The 20,135-nt window shown below is 35.1% G+C and overlaps 1 protein-coding gene across 2 annotated transcripts in view; it reads right to left on the bottom strand.

Moving 5' to 3' along the window:
- Nucleotides 1-309: 309 nt before the first annotated feature.
- Nucleotides 310-20,135, bottom strand: part of PLS1 (plastin 1) — a 50,277-nt gene continuing 30,451 nt past the window's right edge. For both annotated transcript variants that reach the window (XM_034063921.1, XM_005147027.3), the window contains exons 4-16: nt 19,779-19,908; nt 18,103-18,235; nt 17,063-17,144; nt 15,727-15,892; nt 15,489-15,631; nt 13,921-14,016; nt 12,096-12,291; nt 6,991-7,069; nt 5,736-5,850; nt 4,845-4,978; nt 3,804-3,927; nt 1,663-1,787; nt 310-1,203 (exon numbers count right to left, since the gene is read on the bottom strand). In XM_034063921.1, the coding sequence (XP_033919812.1) occupies nt 1,068-1,203; nt 1,663-1,787; nt 3,804-3,927; nt 4,845-4,978; nt 5,736-5,850; nt 6,991-7,069; nt 12,096-12,291; nt 13,921-14,016; nt 15,489-15,631; nt 15,727-15,892; nt 17,063-17,144; nt 18,103-18,235; nt 19,779-19,908 (1,659 nt within the window). In that variant the 3' untranslated portion in view covers nt 310-1,067. The remainder of the gene's footprint in view (nt 1,204-1,662; nt 1,788-3,803; nt 3,928-4,844; nt 4,979-5,735; nt 5,851-6,990; nt 7,070-12,095; nt 12,292-13,920; nt 14,017-15,488; nt 15,632-15,726; nt 15,893-17,062; nt 17,145-18,102; nt 18,236-19,778; nt 19,909-20,135) is intronic.

Here is a 20,135-nt window from a genome sequence, read left to right as displayed (position 1 = left end):
CCCCCAAAACAAAAAAAAAATCCACCTTCATTTTTATTTATATTTCCCTCTTCCCTAGTGTTTGGCTTTTACTAACAACCTTATTAAATGTCCAGCTCCAGCATGTTTAGTGAAAATTTGCAACTGTAGAGAAAGGAGTACAAAAACCTAAGAAAATAATTATAGACTTGATACCATACTGACCTCTGCACACAATACACACGTTAGAGGAATCAAAGATGACATGCATAAGTAAATGCAGTACATTAATGTGAAACCCCAAACTGGACTAGCCAGCTGTTTATTGTTTTCTTATATAGTATTTTGTGAAAAATGAAAAAAAAAAATCAAATATTTAGTCCAATTGCAAAAGCTAACACATCTGCAGACCTAATCATAACATGATTACATTCCTGCTTAGTAATTTACAGACTGTTAATTTCCTGCTCAGTAACAGAAATAAATTGCTACATACATTTAAAGATTATTCCCACACAACAGTTTCATCAGCTTTATCAACAGTCATTAGTTTCCAGACATTATCAGAGGCCTTCACTTGCTCTCACTGAAGTCAACAACAAGACTCTCATTGGCTTCAAGAGGAGTTAAGTTCTCAAAAAAATAAGGCAATGATAACTTTTGTGCAGTTAGGAATAATAAAATAGGATTGGAATGCACCTTGAGACTTGTATCAATATATATATACGTAACACCCACTAAAAATAATGAAAACAAATTTTCACAATGGGTCCTAAAATGACATACGTAAAATGATGCTGATTCCTATAATGCTATGGAAAATAATACGAATGAAGCTTCATTAATATGGTGTGGGTTTTTTTTTTTTAAGCAATACAAATCCGTAATGTTAATTTGATAATGAACATGTTCTGAAAACAGTAATATCCATAAATAATCAATATGTTATGAAATGAAATAAAGTTTTAACTAATATAAACACATTAAAATTTCATTAATTAGGATAGTTGTGCATACAAATTTTCTGATTTTATACTAAGCTTCAGAACTCTGAACTGCGAGGCATTCTTCGTGCTCAACACGGGAGAAAGTTATATTACATGTCTTAATTATTTTATTCTGTTGAGTCCTCTTCCCATCAAACATGCAAACACTGTCATCACCATTTTTGGCTTCACCTCAACCAGATCATCTGGGAGAGCATAGATACGAGCACCGATTTTTCGAGCAACTGAAATGGCATATCTTGGAAAACAAGAGAAAAAATAGTGTTATTTTCCTTGCATCTACCAGTGCGCTAAGATTTACAACATATTTTAATAGCAGGATTTGCCTGTTCAGTACTTATACTCTGTGAGAAAATTAACATTACTGTCGAGAAAGCATGTATTAGCAATTTCATTGGCAGATATTTTGCTACTGGTTATCAAAGCATTTGTTTTTGTCAAAGACAGTGTGCATTATGGTAGGCTATTCATAAACCAGTTGCAGTACCGTGGTGGTAGATCATATCAGCTGTGAATTTAACTTCATATTTTAAATATGCTAGAAAAATAGCTCTGAAATACTATAATTATAATAAGCAAATGAAGCAAATCAACTAATAGTGTAATCTGTTAATACATCAGTAAATCCTTCATTACACCATGTATTCACACACTTCCTGCACTTAAGGAAAATACAAAGTATCCATTTAAAACTTACTTAGCATTATTTAGTTTGTCTTCATTTGATAGATCTTCTCTCTTGACCATTTCTGGACGAACTGCTTTTGGTGCAATAGCATCTATTAAATCTAGGACAGGTAAACTTGTGCTAATTGATTTGTCCTAAAAGAAAAGACTCAAAACATTAGTAGAAGGAATTTGCTTTGATCATTCTGACTTCACAATGCAAAAAACCCTACAGCACATTTTACATTCCTATTGAAAGACGGCTGCATGTTCTGTTACTTCATTGTGTGAAGGTTCCCCCCCCCCCCCCCCTTTAAAGGTCTGATGTTCTTTTCCACAATCAAAATGTTAAGATCCGTACTCTGTGTTGATATTATTAATATTATACAAACGGTTTAAAATTATTTAATGAAACAAACTCCTCCTCTTCCCTGAGGGCGGAAAGGAACTTTGAAAGTCTAAGGACCAGACTTTCAAGACAACAAAAACATATCTACATTCCACAGCTTTTACTTTTCTCCTTTTCTTGTAGTGATATATTCTGCAGTAGTTTATTGCTTACTCTTTTTATAACTTTTCAACTCAGATGGTATTCTGAGCTAGTACAAGCAGTCTGCGTTTTGTATTCAATACACAGACATGTTTTTATTCTGTTCTTAAAATAGCAAGTGCAATTACTGCAATTATTTCTTCCCAACTGTTAGGGCAGACAAGCAGCTGATGACATCAAACCAAGAGATAGCAGACAGTGCAGTGAGGTGCTGCACATAAGCCATGTGCATGACATGGCTGCTTTTGCCACCAGGCCAGAACTACAAATTCAAATTCAGTCCCACAGAACCACCACATTAATTATACATTTAAAAATAGTAATATATATATATTTGAAGACACTGAATGCATGCAGTATCTCCCCAAGCCCATAAGCCAGAACCCACACCTTTGTAATTTTATTGTTTGAACTAATGGCAATTCAATAGAATTTTGCTTTCATAGCCCACAAGAAATACCAGGGACCTCTGCTTTCTCTGATACACTTCCTGCTGCAGTAACCCCAAAATACAGACAAAAAAATCAAATTGTGAATGAAAACACATAAGTGAATGTTGTCAAAAATGAGTAGTGAAAAAAAGAAAAACTTATAATGAATAATGTCACTTCACATCAGTAGCTCCTTATCTTTACTGACAGACAATCAGCTGAATTGCCTTTAAAAAAAAACAAACCAATGCCCCCTAACAAACATGGGCATGCCAAAAGCTAGATGCTGGGACAGATTCTCTTCATACTACATACAGACAGCTTATTTATACCACCATTATTACAATTTATGTAGAAATAACAAAAGTAGGAATAATTTTTAAGATGATGACCTAAGTTACCTCTAGAGTAAAAAGGAAACACTTCATTCTATAAAATTATTTGGTATTACCTTTTACCTAATGCTTACCTAATTCAATTAATAACACAGCGAGGCCTCAAATTTTTAACCTGCTAGGTTCTTATGTTTCTGTTGTGAACCACAGACATAACTGTTTCAGAGTATATTTGCGTGCAAGTACAATTATTTATTTACCATTTCTAAAGAACGAGATTTACACAGCATGGCACATCTGACATACATATGACTTGTTTAGTGTTTAACACCTGACAAGTGTGAAAGGAAAGCTTCCTTTATCCATTTGTTTGTATCTGCTGAATGGGTAAGCTGGTTCCTAAGAGCCTGCTGCACAACAGCAGTGCCAATGAAGACATCTTTTTGATCAGCTGTTCTTAAAAATGGCGATTACTCCCCCCCCCATATTTCCAAATTCATTCTTCATATCTGTACAAGCATGAGAGTGCCTATATCCAAAAATTCAAGAGGTATGACATGCCATGCCCAAACACTGTCATTTTGGCCAAAAAAACCTTTGAACATTTAGCCTTTGTTGAGGTAATTGTTTTGGGGTTGGCTTGTTTTGTCAGAGTAACAAGTTGTAATTTAGTTTTGTTTCTTATTAATAAACATGTAAAATATTTTTGAGGTTTCACAGACTGTCAGAAATATTTCCCTATACAATTACATTACTTCATGAGAGCCACCCTTTAAAGCCAAATTGTTAACAGGTTAGATTAAAAATCCCCAATCTGATTATATACATAAAGAAAAAGTGTATCATTCTGATTTACCTTGAAACTTGTAATTGAAGTTTTCTTATTTGCTTTTGCAAGTGTCTGATTCACCCATTTAATAATAATTTCATCATTTACTTTTTCCCCATCTCCAAGGTCTGACAGTACGTTCAAAGTATATCTTTAATAAAGAAAACAAGTCTGAGTTGAAGCGAGTGGTAGAAGTTCACTCTGCTGACAGTACAAAGCTACAAGTAAAATCCTACTTGTGCACAGTAGTGATGCCAAATGATCATCTTCATTATGTACCCTTATCTTACAAACTATTTAGTACTTAAAATCACTTTTTTGGTTGTTGCAAGAATAAAATACTACTTATTCTTGAATCAAAACTTATAGGATTCACAATTACATCATCTTTCCATATTTGTTTTACTAAGCACACCGTAACTAATTTTACTGTATAAGCTTAAATGACTCCCTACCATCCAAGTCACCTTGAAAAGTGAATCAGAACAGCCTGACAAACAAAAGCACTAAGTGTTTAAGGGTAGGTGTAAGAAAGCTACACTTTTGGAAAATTCCTGCAATAAAATACTTTTTATTGAAATAGATTTATATTTTTTTCCTGCTCAGTACACTAGCTAGATTTTGATTTTACAATAGTTACATTACTATGGCTGTGATAGCTTAAACATTCTTCTCATTTAACTTTTACCATGCATTACCTCTTCCTATTTAACTTTTTGATTTTACAAATATTTAAATTACTTAAAGAAAGGTACATGGAATCAACATGAAATGATATTTGCTCTTTTAACTTGCTGCAGGATTTATGGTTTTAACCACAGTTCATAGTATATAAGGTTTTAATACTGTCTGTAAATGGATGTGTACACATACATATAATTGTGGTTTCAACCACTACACAATATGTAAAACCACAAAAAAAAAACAAACCAAAAAGAGATGGCTCTCTAAAATACCTGTTGAGTGAACTACCATTGCGTTTAATTTGCTTTGATACAGACACACACATATACGCACACTCACAGATACATATATATACACATATATCATATACTGTGCCTAACTTACCTTCTCATCAGCTGCCATACCAAAGCTAAAGTCAGAGTTGGGTTACCCTCATTTAGATCATGTCCAGCAATACCAACCAGTGAGAATTTGGCTTTTGTCTTCCCGAGTTCTACTGCATAATTGCAATTTTCAATCTAAAAATAAATGTTGCATGCAAATAATGAAAATGCCTTAATATTTCTGTAATACAGACCTATAATGTATGTTTATTTTGAATTTGGCTTACTGTTACCTTTTATGAGATTTGGAGCCAAGAAAGATTTCTAGCCTTTCTATACTGCAGTTAAAACAACAGCTTTTATTATAAATACAAGTATGCAAGATTCCAAGGATCTTTTTTTCACACTTGAGAAAACCATGCTCACTTCCACTCAAGTCAATGAATTTATATATACTTACACCAAATTCGACCTTGGAAAAATATTTAAATGTGTTAATTCTTAGGCAGTATTTCTTTTCCCCTCTACTTTTTTCTTGACCCATAATGGTCATAAGACTAATTGAAAGCTTCTGGATTCTGCAAGTCTTGCAGTTCTCCTGGCAGCATATGAAACTTCTCTGTGACAAAACACCTCCCAATGCAAGAGCGTCACATAATAATAGCTGTGGCAGGCCTGAAAATTTTACTTATACACCCTAATTAAACCCTAAATTAAATATTACCAAAAGTAATACACATTGTGAAACTGAAGTGATAGATGCTATAACTGCTATTTATTCACTGGGATAATATACAAAGAATACTTTTTCCTTTTTTTCCCCTCTCTCTTTCTCTCCTCCCACTCTCCCCCCAGCAGCATGCAAATCTGAGAGAGACAGACAACCCAGACCATTATAAACGTAACAATAGCAGATAGTGAAACCAACTGTATGCCAGAGTTATCTGCTCACCTTTTTCATGTTACCACCGAGTAATGGGTAAGGAGGTTTGTTGACGCGGTTCCAGTCAACCAGCACACGAGTCATATCATACAATTGGAAGATTATTAAAGCATCAGAGAGGTCACTAAACCAGAGTAAAACAATGTTTTTAAGTACAAAAGCTCATATTCACAATGGAAGTAAATACTGAGACTTCACCAAGTGTAATTAAGTTGCTGAAAATTTCCAATCACATAAAAAAAAAGTTTGTGACATTCTGTGGAGGAACTGGCCTATTCCCTCTTATTCTAACTTGTGATTATTTACATTGTGTTTTCCATTTCATCATTTTCACAAATTTCAGTGAAGCAAACACAGGTACTGGTTTTACCAACTCTATTTAAATAATTGCTTTCATAGGGTGGGCACAGACAAAACATTTAGCAAAACAAGTTTTCATTGATCAAACTAGTTTTAGTTTCCTCAAGGCTTTCAAAAAAAGTCCCAGCACTTAATCTGCACATCCTGCACCCACAAATGCATTGTGCTAAAGAATAACCAAAACCAATGTATTTATCTTATGAAAAAAATTAGAAAAAGTATTTTCTCATTATAAATTGCATTCCTGATAATCCCCTTCAGCTAATTGCAGGATTAAATTCTCCATGTTAAACTATCTACAGACGGTATTCACTTTACAGAGGTTATAAAACAGGAACAATGAAACCTAACATTGAGTAGACATGCATACATATGTGCACAGTTGCTCCCTATATCCTATCTCTTATTGATAGGATAGAAAGAATGCTGGTGCAATTTTATAGTAATCAAAAGCATGTAAAAAGCATGTTAAAAAGCTTTTTTTGAGGGAATACAATGCTACATTGATTCTTATAGTCTGATCAGCAGACACTTATCCCCTCTTACAGTTTAGAATTACACTACTGGTTTAATAGGTTTGTGGTCATGTCATGAGAGAAAACAGAAACCATGCATTATAACACACAATTATCTCAACTTTTTTAAAACAAAATGTAATTCAATGTATAAGTGAGTGAGAGGAGCATATCAAAAGTGCTTAGATTTTCCAGGATTTCTAGGTCACGACCAGAGTATCTTAGTCAGACACTGCCTAATGTGGTTCCACAGGCCAGTTCTGAAGTTCCTATCATGCTGTGTGAAAACCTGGAAATCACTGTTAGAGCAGAAATAAAACTTCCCTTTATTCTTCCCATCATTCTTCCCTTGTCATCCAAAGGAAATCAAATTCTTAAAAAAGCCGTACCTGTATAAATGATTAACATATGGGCTTACACCCAGTGAATTCATCCAGTTTCTGAAAGTCCTTTCTTCGTTACTTTCTCCTATGATGACAAATATAAATCTATATAAATTATTGGAAAACACACTTCAATAAGCAATGTTTAAATGGCTCTCATACTCTTCCCCCATCTCTCCCTCCTACCCCCAGATGACTACTAGCCAATAAGTCAAGGCAATTGTATCAAATTCAGTGTCCCTCAGTTCTGGCACTTACAGGAAGTACTATTTGACTGCATTTTTCTGTGTGAATATAATTTTATAAAATACAGAAATAATTTGTTGGTTATATTTTATGTAATTAATGCATAGGGGAGAAAATTGTGGGTTGTTTTTGTTTTTAGCATTCCTAAAAACAAAACCAGTGGAAATTGCATTCAACCGTATCTTTAAATGTGTTTGAAATGGCATATCCTTATCAAAAGTTAGTACTAACACACTTAGCATTAAACTCCAGAAACTACATCTCCACGTCTTTCCACAAAGAAGTTCTCAGTATTAATTTGTGAAGGTCCTTCCCAAAGCAGTAGACCTCACCTTTTTAGTTTTTAGGACTGGAGACTTAATAGGCAGCACTGCATTGGTTAAATTTGTGAAGCTATTTATAATGCCAAGTGGGCTAGGTACTGTTGCAAATTTTAGTAGCAATTCTGCTTATCAGAAATACAGAAAATTGAATAGGAAAAAATAAAACAACCCCCCCTAAACCTTCACTTCCCTGACTTGGATTGTTTTTAATCTATTGTAATCATGAGCCCTAAGCCAATGTACTTTCTCTATAGAGTCTGTAGTAATACTTTAATTTTCTACATACAACGTTATCTAAATTTTAACAACGTATCTGTAGCCAACTGCATGTGACTCAGTACTGCATAAACTTATTTTCTCTTGCATCAGAGAGGAGTACTTAAGAAAATATTTAGTCTAAATCCTGGAACTTGGAACACCCTCATCATTTTGTTCCCCTGGGCTGATAGTACACAGTTAAGAAAACAGAAAGAACTGTTTTAAGAAAGAAAACTGAAGATGGAGAAAACTTCCCCAACAACGAAGGAGCAGATTTCTCACACCTGAAACGTGTAAAAAACAGATTATCCTTTTTTTCTTTTTTTGGTGTGTGCTTGGGTTTTTATGTGTGTTTTTTTGTTTAGTTGGTTTTGTTTGTTCCTTACAGGACAAGGGTACCAAGTTTGTCTAATGAGGTTTATGTAGCAGGAAAATTGTCTCATTCAGTACTGCTGTTCTACATTGACTACAGAACAATGAGTGGTTTAGCAAAATGAAGCTATTGTATAAACATACATTTATCATTAGAATAGAAAAACCTTTTAAATATTATTTTTCCATTAATTAGACCTATGTCATAACATCAGCTTTTAGATAGGGGTTACAATTTTAATCTAGGTCTCTCCCCTATTATACAAAAGCTCTGGACTTCAAAATATATTTACAAAAAAAAAAAAAGAAATTCAATAACATCAGCTGTAACTGATCTTTTCCAACAAATTTTATTTAGAAAGTTTCAGCCAGCTTAGCAGTTACTTTCCTTTCCAGTTATGAAATAAATCATATTCACCCTACCGATATATTTTCTAAATTAAGAGGTCTTTTAATGCAATTCAAACTAGTATTTGTTTCAAAGATTTACTTGTAAAATTTACCAGTCACTGATGAATACATGCTGAAGCAAAAAAAAACCAAACAAATCAACTGTTCTGCAAGGTCTTCAAGTAGTCAGCTTTGTTTCACATATTTCTTCCCACAACAAAACTTAAAAGAATCACGTTTTATGACAAAGCTATTAAAAATACCAGGTTTCCCACAAAATAGATACAATCAAAATACAAGCATGATATATAATTTAAGTCTACAGGGTAACTTTAAGAGGTTATTGTTTTTTGAACAAGTCCCTTTTTCTTTTTTCTCTTTTTTTCCCCCCAAGTTTTTAGGCTTGCTGAGCTTCGAGTTGATTTGCAACACCTAAAATACTGACTGCAAAGTGTTTTTAGGAACACCTGTTAATTGCAAGACAGTAACAAGATTATTCAATGAGCTTTTGTTAAATTAAGAGTAGCTACAAAAACAGATACTCGGCAACTGCACTCAGACTGACAATTTTAAAATGCATGCATAACACTGTTGAAAGAATCCAAAGCAGGAGCAAAAGCATGCAAGTTGGGCAGCACCCTTTTCGATAGCAGAAATCCAAGACCTAAACCCAGCATACTATATTTAATATGCCACTCTAAATAAATCCCTTTATCATGCAACATATAAGTGTTCTTAAGTTTTCCAGATGGCTGAAAATTGACCAATTTTTTCTCTCTATTCTTTTATTCAAAATATACCTTGTGATCCTATCAGGAGCATATCTTCTGCTGAGTGGTGCAGCAGATAGCCAAAATCATTGGAAAACTGCAGAAAGGGGGCAGAGCTACATAAAAGAGAGAGGAGCAAATTTGGTAGTAACCTTTGTATTTATAGCTATCTCTTTCTTTGAGACCATTATATTATGGAACTGAGTGGGGTGAAGCCATAGGGACGGGGTTAAGAATCCAAAAGGCTCCAAATACCTACAACTGAGAAAACAGAGCTGAAGATGCAATTTGCACTGGAAGTTCAGCTGACCTGAATGGGAGTAGTTAACCCTCTCCTGGTAACAGCTTTGACGTCCAGCAGCAAAGAACATCTACATTGCAGGAAATGGGTGTGGCCAGAAGTCCCTCCTCTTCCTCCCCCTAAGGACTCAGCTTTCTGTGAGTCTTAGACTCCCAGCTCTGCTGTTTCCCCCATATGTGAGGTACTTCAGTGCAACAGCAACACTTGTGCGTTCCCTGAAGGTCAGGACTTCCTGCTCCATCTCAACGTAATATCAAATGTTCATTTTGCTGTCAGTATACCTGAGGGATATGCTCTCTGTATACAAGTGCACATCACCAGGCTCCTTGAGTATCATTAGAGCAGATGTAAATTTATGCACAGTGTTCACTGTCTAAAACCAAAAAGAACAGCCTCATCATAAGATCTGAGTGGAGCAGTCACTGAAAAGATGGAATTTATGCAGGAAAATGAAGACTTTCAGAAAGCTCTACTCACCCACACACGTCCAGAACTTTACATCTAGGTTCGTAACCCCTACTGGCTAAACCCACAGAAATAACTATACAGCATTTGACTTACTGCAAGTCTTGCCCCAATTTTGTACGCATCATATTAGACCTGTGAGACTTTTTTTACTTGTCCTATACTTAGGACGGCATATTAAAGTAATAGAAAAATACAAGAACAATGCAAAAATCAAACAGAAAGGGGCAGAAATGAATAAAACAGTAGGGAAGGGGGGGGGGGGGAGAAAAAGAAACATTTCAGAATAACCACTTTTATGGAGTACAGAAAAGTACTAAATACAGTACCTACATTAGGAGGGGTCAAATCTGCATTTCATGAAGCAAAATAGGAAAGCATTACAAATTATGAGTCAAATTTCAACAGACAATCTATCATGAAACTATAAAGGAATGAATCTCTTATATTTTATATCACTACCTTGAGAAAGTATCAATAAAACCACAGGATTTTAGGGAAAAAAAGAAACAAATTAACAGAAAATTAAATATAAAACATTGTCTTTTGGCTGAAGTAGCTATTGTGATGGTTTAGATCTACATGAAACCACAGGAGCTATTTTTTGGGGGCAAAGGAGAGTCATCTACTTGCCTTCGAACAGATAATATTGGCATGCTCCATCTCTAAAATACATCCTATAAACTCTAAGTTAAATTTGGCTGGTATTTGCATTACAAAATTGTAATCTAGTATTCAGTGATTGTAACTTTGTACAAACTGTTTTAACTGAGCCTTTGATCTCATCTAATTTTTTTTTAGGAAAAGTTCAGAAAATAGTTCAGCTGGTTTTGCCATGCCAATGAGAATGCTTCTAAATTTGACCAAGCTTTCAGTATTTTGAATCATACCTGCAACTTTATGTTCAGAACAGATAAGCTGAACAGAACATATTCCACTGCCACACAGCTTCTGTATACACTTTCAAGAGCATACATATCTGACAAGACTGCAGCAGAGGAAGAGCAATCATTTGTCCTAGACAGCAGGGACTGCAGTGACTAGGGATATCACAGCTAAAAAGGGAAAACTACCTCTGATACTTCTATCACAGCTGACACCCAGCTGAAACTAGATGAGCCAGAAGCTTGAAACAGGAATGGTCTGAGGGATGCAGGATTTGTGACATAGGGATGCAGCAGAGCAGATAAATCACAAAAAAATGAGGAGCAAAGGAAGATGGACTCACCTAGATGGAAAGGAAATCTGATAGGAACAGTAACAGGAAGGCAGGAGTAGGCAGTGCAGAGGAATATGTGAACATTGCTGATGATTCTCACCATTCCTTTGAGACCAGTGGACAATTGTGAAATACACTGGCAGAAGCCATTTCATTACCCCAGATTACCTGGTCCACAGAAAGGGTAACAGCCAAAGATTGCTACCAATGATCCCATTATTTCTAGTACCAGGGATCTGAACTGTAGAGTTAATGTCCAAATTTACACATGTGCTATGATTTACATAGGTTACTGACACAATAGATTAATGTATGTTGCTGATACAGAAGCCCTTTTTAATGTTGCCCATGTTAAAAGGCAACAAACTAATACACATATACACGTAAAAACAGTATGTGAAAAGTACTTGAAAAGATTATTACAGTTGCTTAACACTGCAAATTAAGGAAAGCTAGAATTTGTGCGTTAGCTAGAATATGAACAGTTCAGAAAACAGGAAACTGCAAAGAAACTAAGAGGACAATTTTTGCTCCTGCAAATGAATAATAGAAGGTTATTCAAGAATAGCCTTTGGTTAGGTTAATGCAACTATAGTCACAGTAATGGGAATTTCTACTAAGGCTTATATTGACAGCTATTGAGAAAGCTCTATATGATGGTGTTAACACAGGGACTGTTGCACAGAGATCCTATATCAACCTAGAAGGAATACTTAAATAGAAATCACTCATATTCTTGTCTTCCATATGCTTAGTAAATTGAGTACCTTCTAATAAATTGAGATCGTAAGATGAATTGTCAGGCTTGTGTAGGGCTGGATATGTGTTAAAGAGATTTGCAACAAAAGCCAAATTGAGTTTAGGGTTGCCTGCAACCACATCAGCTGGAGTTACAAACTGTCTGCAGCCCAATTTATCTGCCTGTTGGAGCATGTATTCTGCCCTCCTCAAGTCATTTTTATCCTAAAAAAAAAAAATAAAAATTAATTTGTAATGAATACTAGCACGCTTCCATTCTTCACCTAAATCTTCAGCTTGGCAAATCTTTACATGACCCATGTCAGTACCTCAGTCATTCCCCCAATGCCTGAGCTAGCTCGCTCAGCCCATAACAACTCCCTTCATCCCATCTTCCTTCCACTTTCTTTCTGTCCTCTGCTTCTGTTGCTGCCTCTGAAGTTTTCCTCAGGAATCACAGCAACAGCAGCAGCAGTTAGAAGTGTATTAGTGATATTTACATTTCCATTCAGTTGATTCCCACACTGCATATGCTAAAGGTTCATCATGACTGCTTGAAACTGATACTGTAGCAGCACAGTAACTACAGATCATGCCCCTAACCCTCAGTAAGAGTTTGAATGCTTGGTGATAATCCACCCGCTTACCTTTTAATATTTTTGCTTCTAAATTATAGTAAATTGGTGACTTATGCGTTATTTTGTCTTTATTATTAATCTATATAGAATAAATGAGTGTCCATAACAGTTCAGGTATACCTTTTGCCTCAAAACAGTGTAGCGTGTACTTTTTGCCTCTAATCTCCATAACACTAAGAGTTACTAATTATGGGTAAGTAAGTTAGCAATTGAACTACTATTAGAATTGAGTAACAGTCAGTACTTCAGTATTGGTACACTCAACCAGGAACTTTCTCTAAAACAGGCTGTTACATGTTAATGATAATTGATTTATAACCCATTACAGAACATGATCATATGAGTGGCAGGAAATTATATGGAAAAAAAACGAACTACTATCCTTCCTCATTCAAAAAAAAAACCACACAAAAAACCCACAACCCAACAAACAAATAAAAAAACCTCACCACAAAAACCCAACCCAAACCCACCCAAGACACAAAAGCAAAGAAACAAAACAGAGCTCTCCTCATGAATGAGTTTGAGAAAACTGAAGCCTGTAAGCAAACAAAATTTTGCATGTTGGTTTTCATTATTATAATGAATAACAAGATTCTACTTAAGATTCTGATTTATATATACATATGTATGTCAGGCAGAGAGTTCAATTTTACATCAAATGCATTGTAAGAATAATCCTTCAAAGGAGCGTTATGTAGCAGTTTAGAGAAAAGTGGTTTCATATCTGCCTAGGCTGGTTTTAGACCATCTACACCTCTACAACTTAAAGGTTGAAGGATGCTACAATTTCCTGCTGGTTATTGGAAGGACTCCCATGTTAATTCTGAATATCATTTGGTTTGAGGAAGGATCACAAGGTTTGTGAAACCTACTCTTTTTTTCTGTCTGAATTCCAGAAGAGCAGAACTGTGCAGGATGTTGTAAGATTTGTACTGGAAGACTCAACTGAAAATAAAAGAGTTAGACAGTACTCAAAGTAACACATTGGTCCAAATTTTAGACTGTAGGATTCATTATCCTGTTTCAGCAGTGCTCCAGAACTTTACTCTAGTTTTCACCCATTTGAGCTTTTGTGACATTGAGGAATCTGACTGGTTTTGTATGCTTTACAAATCAAAAGAGGATTCAGGGACAGCCTTGTAACCAGGTTGTTGTATACATACATAAAGGTCTCAGATAATTGCAGTTTATTTCTACGTTTCTAGATACTTACATGAAATCCTGAAAAGTCAATTTTAATGGGCAATTCATCAAGGTCACCTCCTTTGGGTGCAATCTGATCTAACAGATGGTAGTATGCTCTTGAATCCTAAAATGAACAATAATATATATATAAAAATTAAACAGAGCAAGCATGTAGACTTTAGTAATCATTTACTGCTTTTATAGTCCAGTTCAACAGCTATACAGGTAAAAAATATGGCACCCTAATTCCAGTGAATATGGATGAGGTCATACAGCCATTTTACTACACTATTTCACATGGACCTTATTTAGCCAGGTAACTAATTATTCTGTGCAATTTTAGTTAAGTTTATTTTGCTGGATATGAACTAGGTGGCTGTAATTAAGATATTTAAGGCAAATTTTTATAGGTTACCCACAAAAAACCCCCTCCAATATGGATCTTATTTTCAGTGTTGGTATTTTATTCCCTTACTATAATTTTCTAATAGACTTTTATAAAAATTTCTCTTCCTTCATCGATGAGGTAATTGGAATTAAAAATGGAGAGCAAAGTGGATTCTTTCAGGATGAATCTATAGTGACAAAAGAAATTTATTTGATACAGCTTTCAGGATGCTTCTATTCGCAACCCCATCTAAGAAACTAGGAAAATAAAACATAACTGATAGTTTTAGCAGTATTTAATGCCTCTCTTAAATAGCATGTAATATTTTTACCATAGTAACAGTTTTCATATAAAACCCTAGTTAGTTTTTCTTTAATAATAGCCTTCTTGATGGCATTTGAAGAGTTGAAACTAGTAATTAATGATACAGTTTTCTTCAATGAGGAGCACTTATCACCTTAGGCAATCTTCTCTTTTGCTTTTAGTTTTAAGAAGTTGGAGTTTTCTCTCTTCAAGTGGACTAACTACATTACTCTGTACACCTTACGCAGAATGGCTAAAGAAGAGAGAAGAATTATGCAGATCTGCCCCCTGCCCCAAGAAACCAGCATTCCTTTCAGTCCCCTTGTGTCGCTAAACTGGCATAAGCAACAAAGCACAGTGATTAAGGGGAGATGCTCTCTCCTTGGATCAAGAATCAGTAGTTACTCCAGACAGACCTCTGTAAAAGTTCATTCTTCAAGAGGTTTCCTACTCTTCTGCAGAATGTTAGGTGCAAAGGGCAATCACCATTAGCAAATATGCATTTGGATGAGATTTAAATGCTATACACCACTTCTTTAAAACAACAAAAAAGAGAAAAGATGGGTTTCTGCAGACCTAGGAGCAGGGAAGGATGGACAGGAAAAAGATAATAAGATGGTACAAATTCTCCTAACTAAATCATAGAGCATTAGAACTTCCCTGAGTATAAGCTCCTCAGAAATGTTTGCTTTCACTGTGATGTGGTAAATATGCAGTATGAACAACTGAATAGAATATAAGTAATCAGAATAATGCTCTTTCAGTGTTGAAAAATGCAGGATGAACCTATGGATAGAAAAAGCAGATGCCTACTACTTTCTTAAATACTTCTGACTAATTTTTTTTCCATGCATAGTACATTTAAATAACATTACATTATATTTTCAGAGTGGATAACTACATACCTTGATGTCTTGGCTGAAGTTATTTATTTTCTGCCACCCTGCATTGGCCAGATGGTAGTTCACCCAGCGTAGCAAGAGCTCTTCTGGGGAAAGCTTCATTAACTGATCTAGTTCTTCCCCTTCATTTAACAAGGCGATAAGAGCTAAAAGCATGTTTTAAAGAAAGCCAAAATCACTGCTATTGTGGTGTCAGTTAATTCAAATTGCCAACACTGCTATAACCCAGAATCCCTCTTACCTTCATTTCTAGAGATCTCAATATCAGCAAAAAGACCAACTTTTATGATCTGCCACAAGAGTCCTAATACTAAGTGTGGTTTTCCTTCTTGCAAATCTTGTGATCCAATATTGACAACAGTACAGCCAATAGCAGATGCCGAGTTCAGAGCCAGGTTTAGGTTTTCCTATTTGCAATATAATTATTTAAAAAAAACCAACAACAAAACAAACAAAAACATATGAGGTTGTAATTCTTTGTAAATTTATTCATATTATATTTTGTAAGATTCAGAAGTTATAAGAAATAATGCATTAGTTTACAGTTCCCAGTGGAAAACTGCATTTGAGATTTTTTTATGAACCACCACGTATCTCATAAACATTTAATGGAAAACATTATTGACAGTTTTTAATACAGACCCACCAAAAAATTGTGGACCATTTTCTGCAGCTTGGATTGCTGAGGAATACTCTAAATAAAATACTTTTTGTAATGCGTAAGTATTAAAAATGCAAATTAACAACATTGCTCAAAATATCAGGGGCATGATTCTGTGGAAAAACGTGCCCATATGGAATTCTGCCCTGTGCACAAGGCTGACATCACTGTCATCCCATCTTGATCTAACACAGGCTGACACATTTATTCAAGCAACTGTTAAACTGTTATTGAACAGTGCAAAAGAATGATGGCAATTCAACATCCTGACATTGAAAGTAAAGCTACTGATTGCCACAGATTAAACATTCCAAGAAAAAAAGTCTGTCAGCTTTTGTAAATATTATTTTCTTGTGTAATAGCTTAACTATCCACAGTGACAACATAAACACAAGTAATATCCTCTTTGCTGATATGCTTTCTTTAAACAAGCAGAGCTTACAAAACTCACTCAGAGGATTTACAACATGGTGTGTTTTTGCTTGCTATATTTTAAATGCCACAACCTGAAATGAAATGTCTGCCAATTAACTGAAGTTTTTAATAAGGAATTTTTTGTTGGTCTTCTGGGGTTTGTTTTCTTTTTCTTCCTCATTATACTGGAAACATGGATGTAGCTCCCTAAAATATGACCTGAGGATCCACTCAAAAGTCTAGAATTACCTTCTTCAGATACTTGGTAAAGCAGAACAAGAATAGTGAATGGGGAAGCATGAAAAATACAAGTTCCCATGTATATCACCTAAGAAACAGAAGGTTTCTTAACATCAGGTTATTAGAAAATAGATTTCATGCTTTGATATTTTTTTAACATATAGGACTTTTTTTCCTCCACTAAAACTGTCATTAAAACAAAGCTGTAGAAAAATATTCTAATTTTTTATTTGTAGCAAGTTTCTATCTATGCAGTACTTACAGAAATAGTGAAAGGAGTGAGTTTTTTCTTGTTAATAGCCCTTTCATCAATTGTATCTGGTTGTGAAAAGTTGATCATTTTGCTAAGGAACAAAAGTCAGAGTTTATTCAAACTTCGATTTCTCAGAAAATATATTATTTGATTATAAGCTCCTAACACTTTAAATTAGCTGTAAATATTTCTGACAAGAGGAAAAAATACCAAAACCTAATCCTCTAAATCTTCTTTTCCTATTAAACAATTGCACATTCATCCAGAAATCCTCAGATAATATGTAATTATAAGAAACTTGAGCAATTGAGGGTTTGATACTTAAGCAAGAGAATATGCCTGTGCCATCAAAATAGGTTTTGAGGAGATTAAAAAAGTAAAGTCAGTTAAATAATCTCTAGTGAAAATCTGTGATATAATCAATATATTGCTGAATTGCATTTTGATAGTATCTAGCATTTGTATAATATCCTGCATTTACAAGGATCTCAGACTAAATCATGTCAATAGTAATATGCTAATCCCATGTTACCACGGTGTATGAATAAATACTATTAGTTTACTTCAAGTAACTAGAAAGTTGCAGCAGACTAAACTTAAGGGACCTACTCTATGCCCTCTGTTTTGCCATAAATTTAACTTGGCTTTCTGTTCCTCCCATCCTATGATTTAGTACTTACATTTAATAACTTTGTAAAATATTTGAAATATAAAGTTTTCTAATTATTCCAGCTAATGAATATATGAACTATGTAATTATCTCCTTTATAAAGAGCTGGCATATATCTTGCATGCAAAATTATGGGTATGAAGTAGAAACCCACTTCTATAATTCATGCACAGAGTCACATAAAAACTTGCTAAAAATAACATTTCTATTCACAAATAGATTTTCCCCGTTTCAACATTGGTTGAAAAATTTAAGACTATAATTTAAGACTCAAGTCTTGAATATTAAAGCCTGTCAGAAGTTTTCCAATTCATATAACTGTGACCAGCATTTAACCTTTGAGATAAATTTCTGTCCTTTCTCACAGCCCTGGACTCACCAAAGGAGAATGCCATCTGCAAGGGATTTAAAAAGACTGGCATCTGATGGGTTCATAGGTAGAAGGTGCTTACAGTCTGGGTCATTTTGTAGAGCTTTATTTATCCAATTAACAAAAGCAACTTTTTCTTCCTCTGAAAAGAGAAGCAGCATTAAAAGACCTATTGTCATTTCCACTAACACATACTACTAAACATCAGACTTGGTCAGAGGTGCCACTGCAACAAACCCTCTGAGTTTCACAGGGGCCAGTTATTGAAAGAATTAGACCAGTGGGAAAGAACACAAAAGAACAGCACACACAGACAGATCTCTCCTAATCCTTCTCTCTAAACCTGTGGTGATTTTCTGAAGGACAACATAAAATCATAGTGATTTAATGGGGAAGGTATCATAATGACTGACTTTTAATTCAGTTTCTCAGCAATTACAACAAAGAGAGGGAACTTTGAGATCTGAAGTATACATCCATCCAGCATTTCATTCTGCCTTCTACTGGGACTTCAGAGACTGGCAGTATTTTTAAGACTATCGTCGGGGTTACTGTGCTGTATCTAGCTGTGAGAAACTGAAAATTTATTACCTCAACTAGAAATTCTTTCATATTTAGTGAAGAATTTATTAGTATGTAACTAAGAATGCTTACTGGGACAGCAAGCAATCAAGTACCCATACTCAAATTCCCAGACAGTGCAGGTGGTATTCACCTCAGTTACCTCATGAAACATACAGGACAGGTACCTGCACCTGACTATACTTCTTTCATTGTTAGTGGGAAGAAATCTGAAATTCTAGTGCATGCTAGTCTAGATGCTGATGAGACCAGGTCAGATGAATTGCCCCTCTAGTGGGGTCAGTTTCTCTCCACTAAAAATGAAAGAGTCTAAATTATTAGCTCTGATGGTGTCCCCCTAGAGACATCCTTAGATATGGAACAGATCCCCTGCTTTGGGCATACACCAAGTGCAGGTGGTGCTTTAACAACAATACCGAGACAGAAGGTATCAGCACCTTTAGGTAACTGAAGGGAATCTTCCTCATATAAAGAATCTTAAACCACTTCTGGAGCCACAGCAAATGCCAGACTCAAGTCAATCAAATAAGCTGCAATATTGCTTACTGCAATATGATCCTGGAAGGTGTTAACATTGTGACTGGGAGCTGCAATGCAATTAAGCACAGTTACCAACTTAAATGACATGCAGCAGTGAGAAGTAGACAGAAACAGAGATCAAGTATTAAAAGCAACTTCTCAAGTATGAGATAGGATGTGAAAAAAATCATCTGGGAGTGAACAACTCTGTAAGTGAACAGAGACTTGAGGAGACCCCTTCCATACAGAAAGGAAATGGGTTTTGGCCAAAGACTTGACTAGCTTTACTAGAAGTACACCAAAGAGCCCCCTGCCCTCAGCCACATGCTGTCAGTGTTTGCTCTTATTTTTCATTTTTGTAGAAGATGCCTAATTCACTTCTGAGTCCAGCATGAAACTAGCAACAACTGAACAGCCAACATCTTAATAAGCTACCACCCACATTTGTCTATCTCCACATACCTTCTCTGTGTTAACTTGCTTTCAACAGCAACATTTTCCAGGTTTGTTTTATTTTCTTCAGCTATAGTGCAAATGTAGAGTCTTCCTCCATGTAAAGTTGTTTATGTTTAATTATTTCTTACCTGAATAAGAGTGTTGTGTCCCTTCACTAGATATTGCTGATGTTCCTCCAATTGCGGTAATACCTTGCTTTTTGTTTATTGATTTTCGGAAAGATTTACTAATGTCTTTACTTTTCAATTCCTGAATTATCTGGAATAAAAAAATAAATTAGAGAGCATTTTATGACTGGTCACACCTTCAAATAACCAAATGCTAACTCCTGTAAGTACTCTAGAGTCAGTACTTAACCTGACTGCCTTTCTTGTGCATTTACATTTACTTCTGTTCTGGAAAAAAGTTTACTGTATGGGTAAAAGCAGTTTGAATCCCTTCATGAAACTTGTATACTGGATATCCAATATTATTTCTCAGTGAGT

The sequence above is a fragment of the Melopsittacus undulatus genome, chromosome 6 (genome assembly GCF_012275295.1).
Source record: "Melopsittacus undulatus isolate bMelUnd1 chromosome 6, bMelUnd1.mat.Z, whole genome shotgun sequence".
NCBI classification, from domain to species: Eukaryota; Metazoa; Chordata; class Aves; order Psittaciformes; family Psittaculidae; genus Melopsittacus; species Melopsittacus undulatus.
The sequence above is the reverse complement of the archived record's forward strand: the minus strand, read 5'-3'. Positions and strand labels throughout refer to the sequence as shown.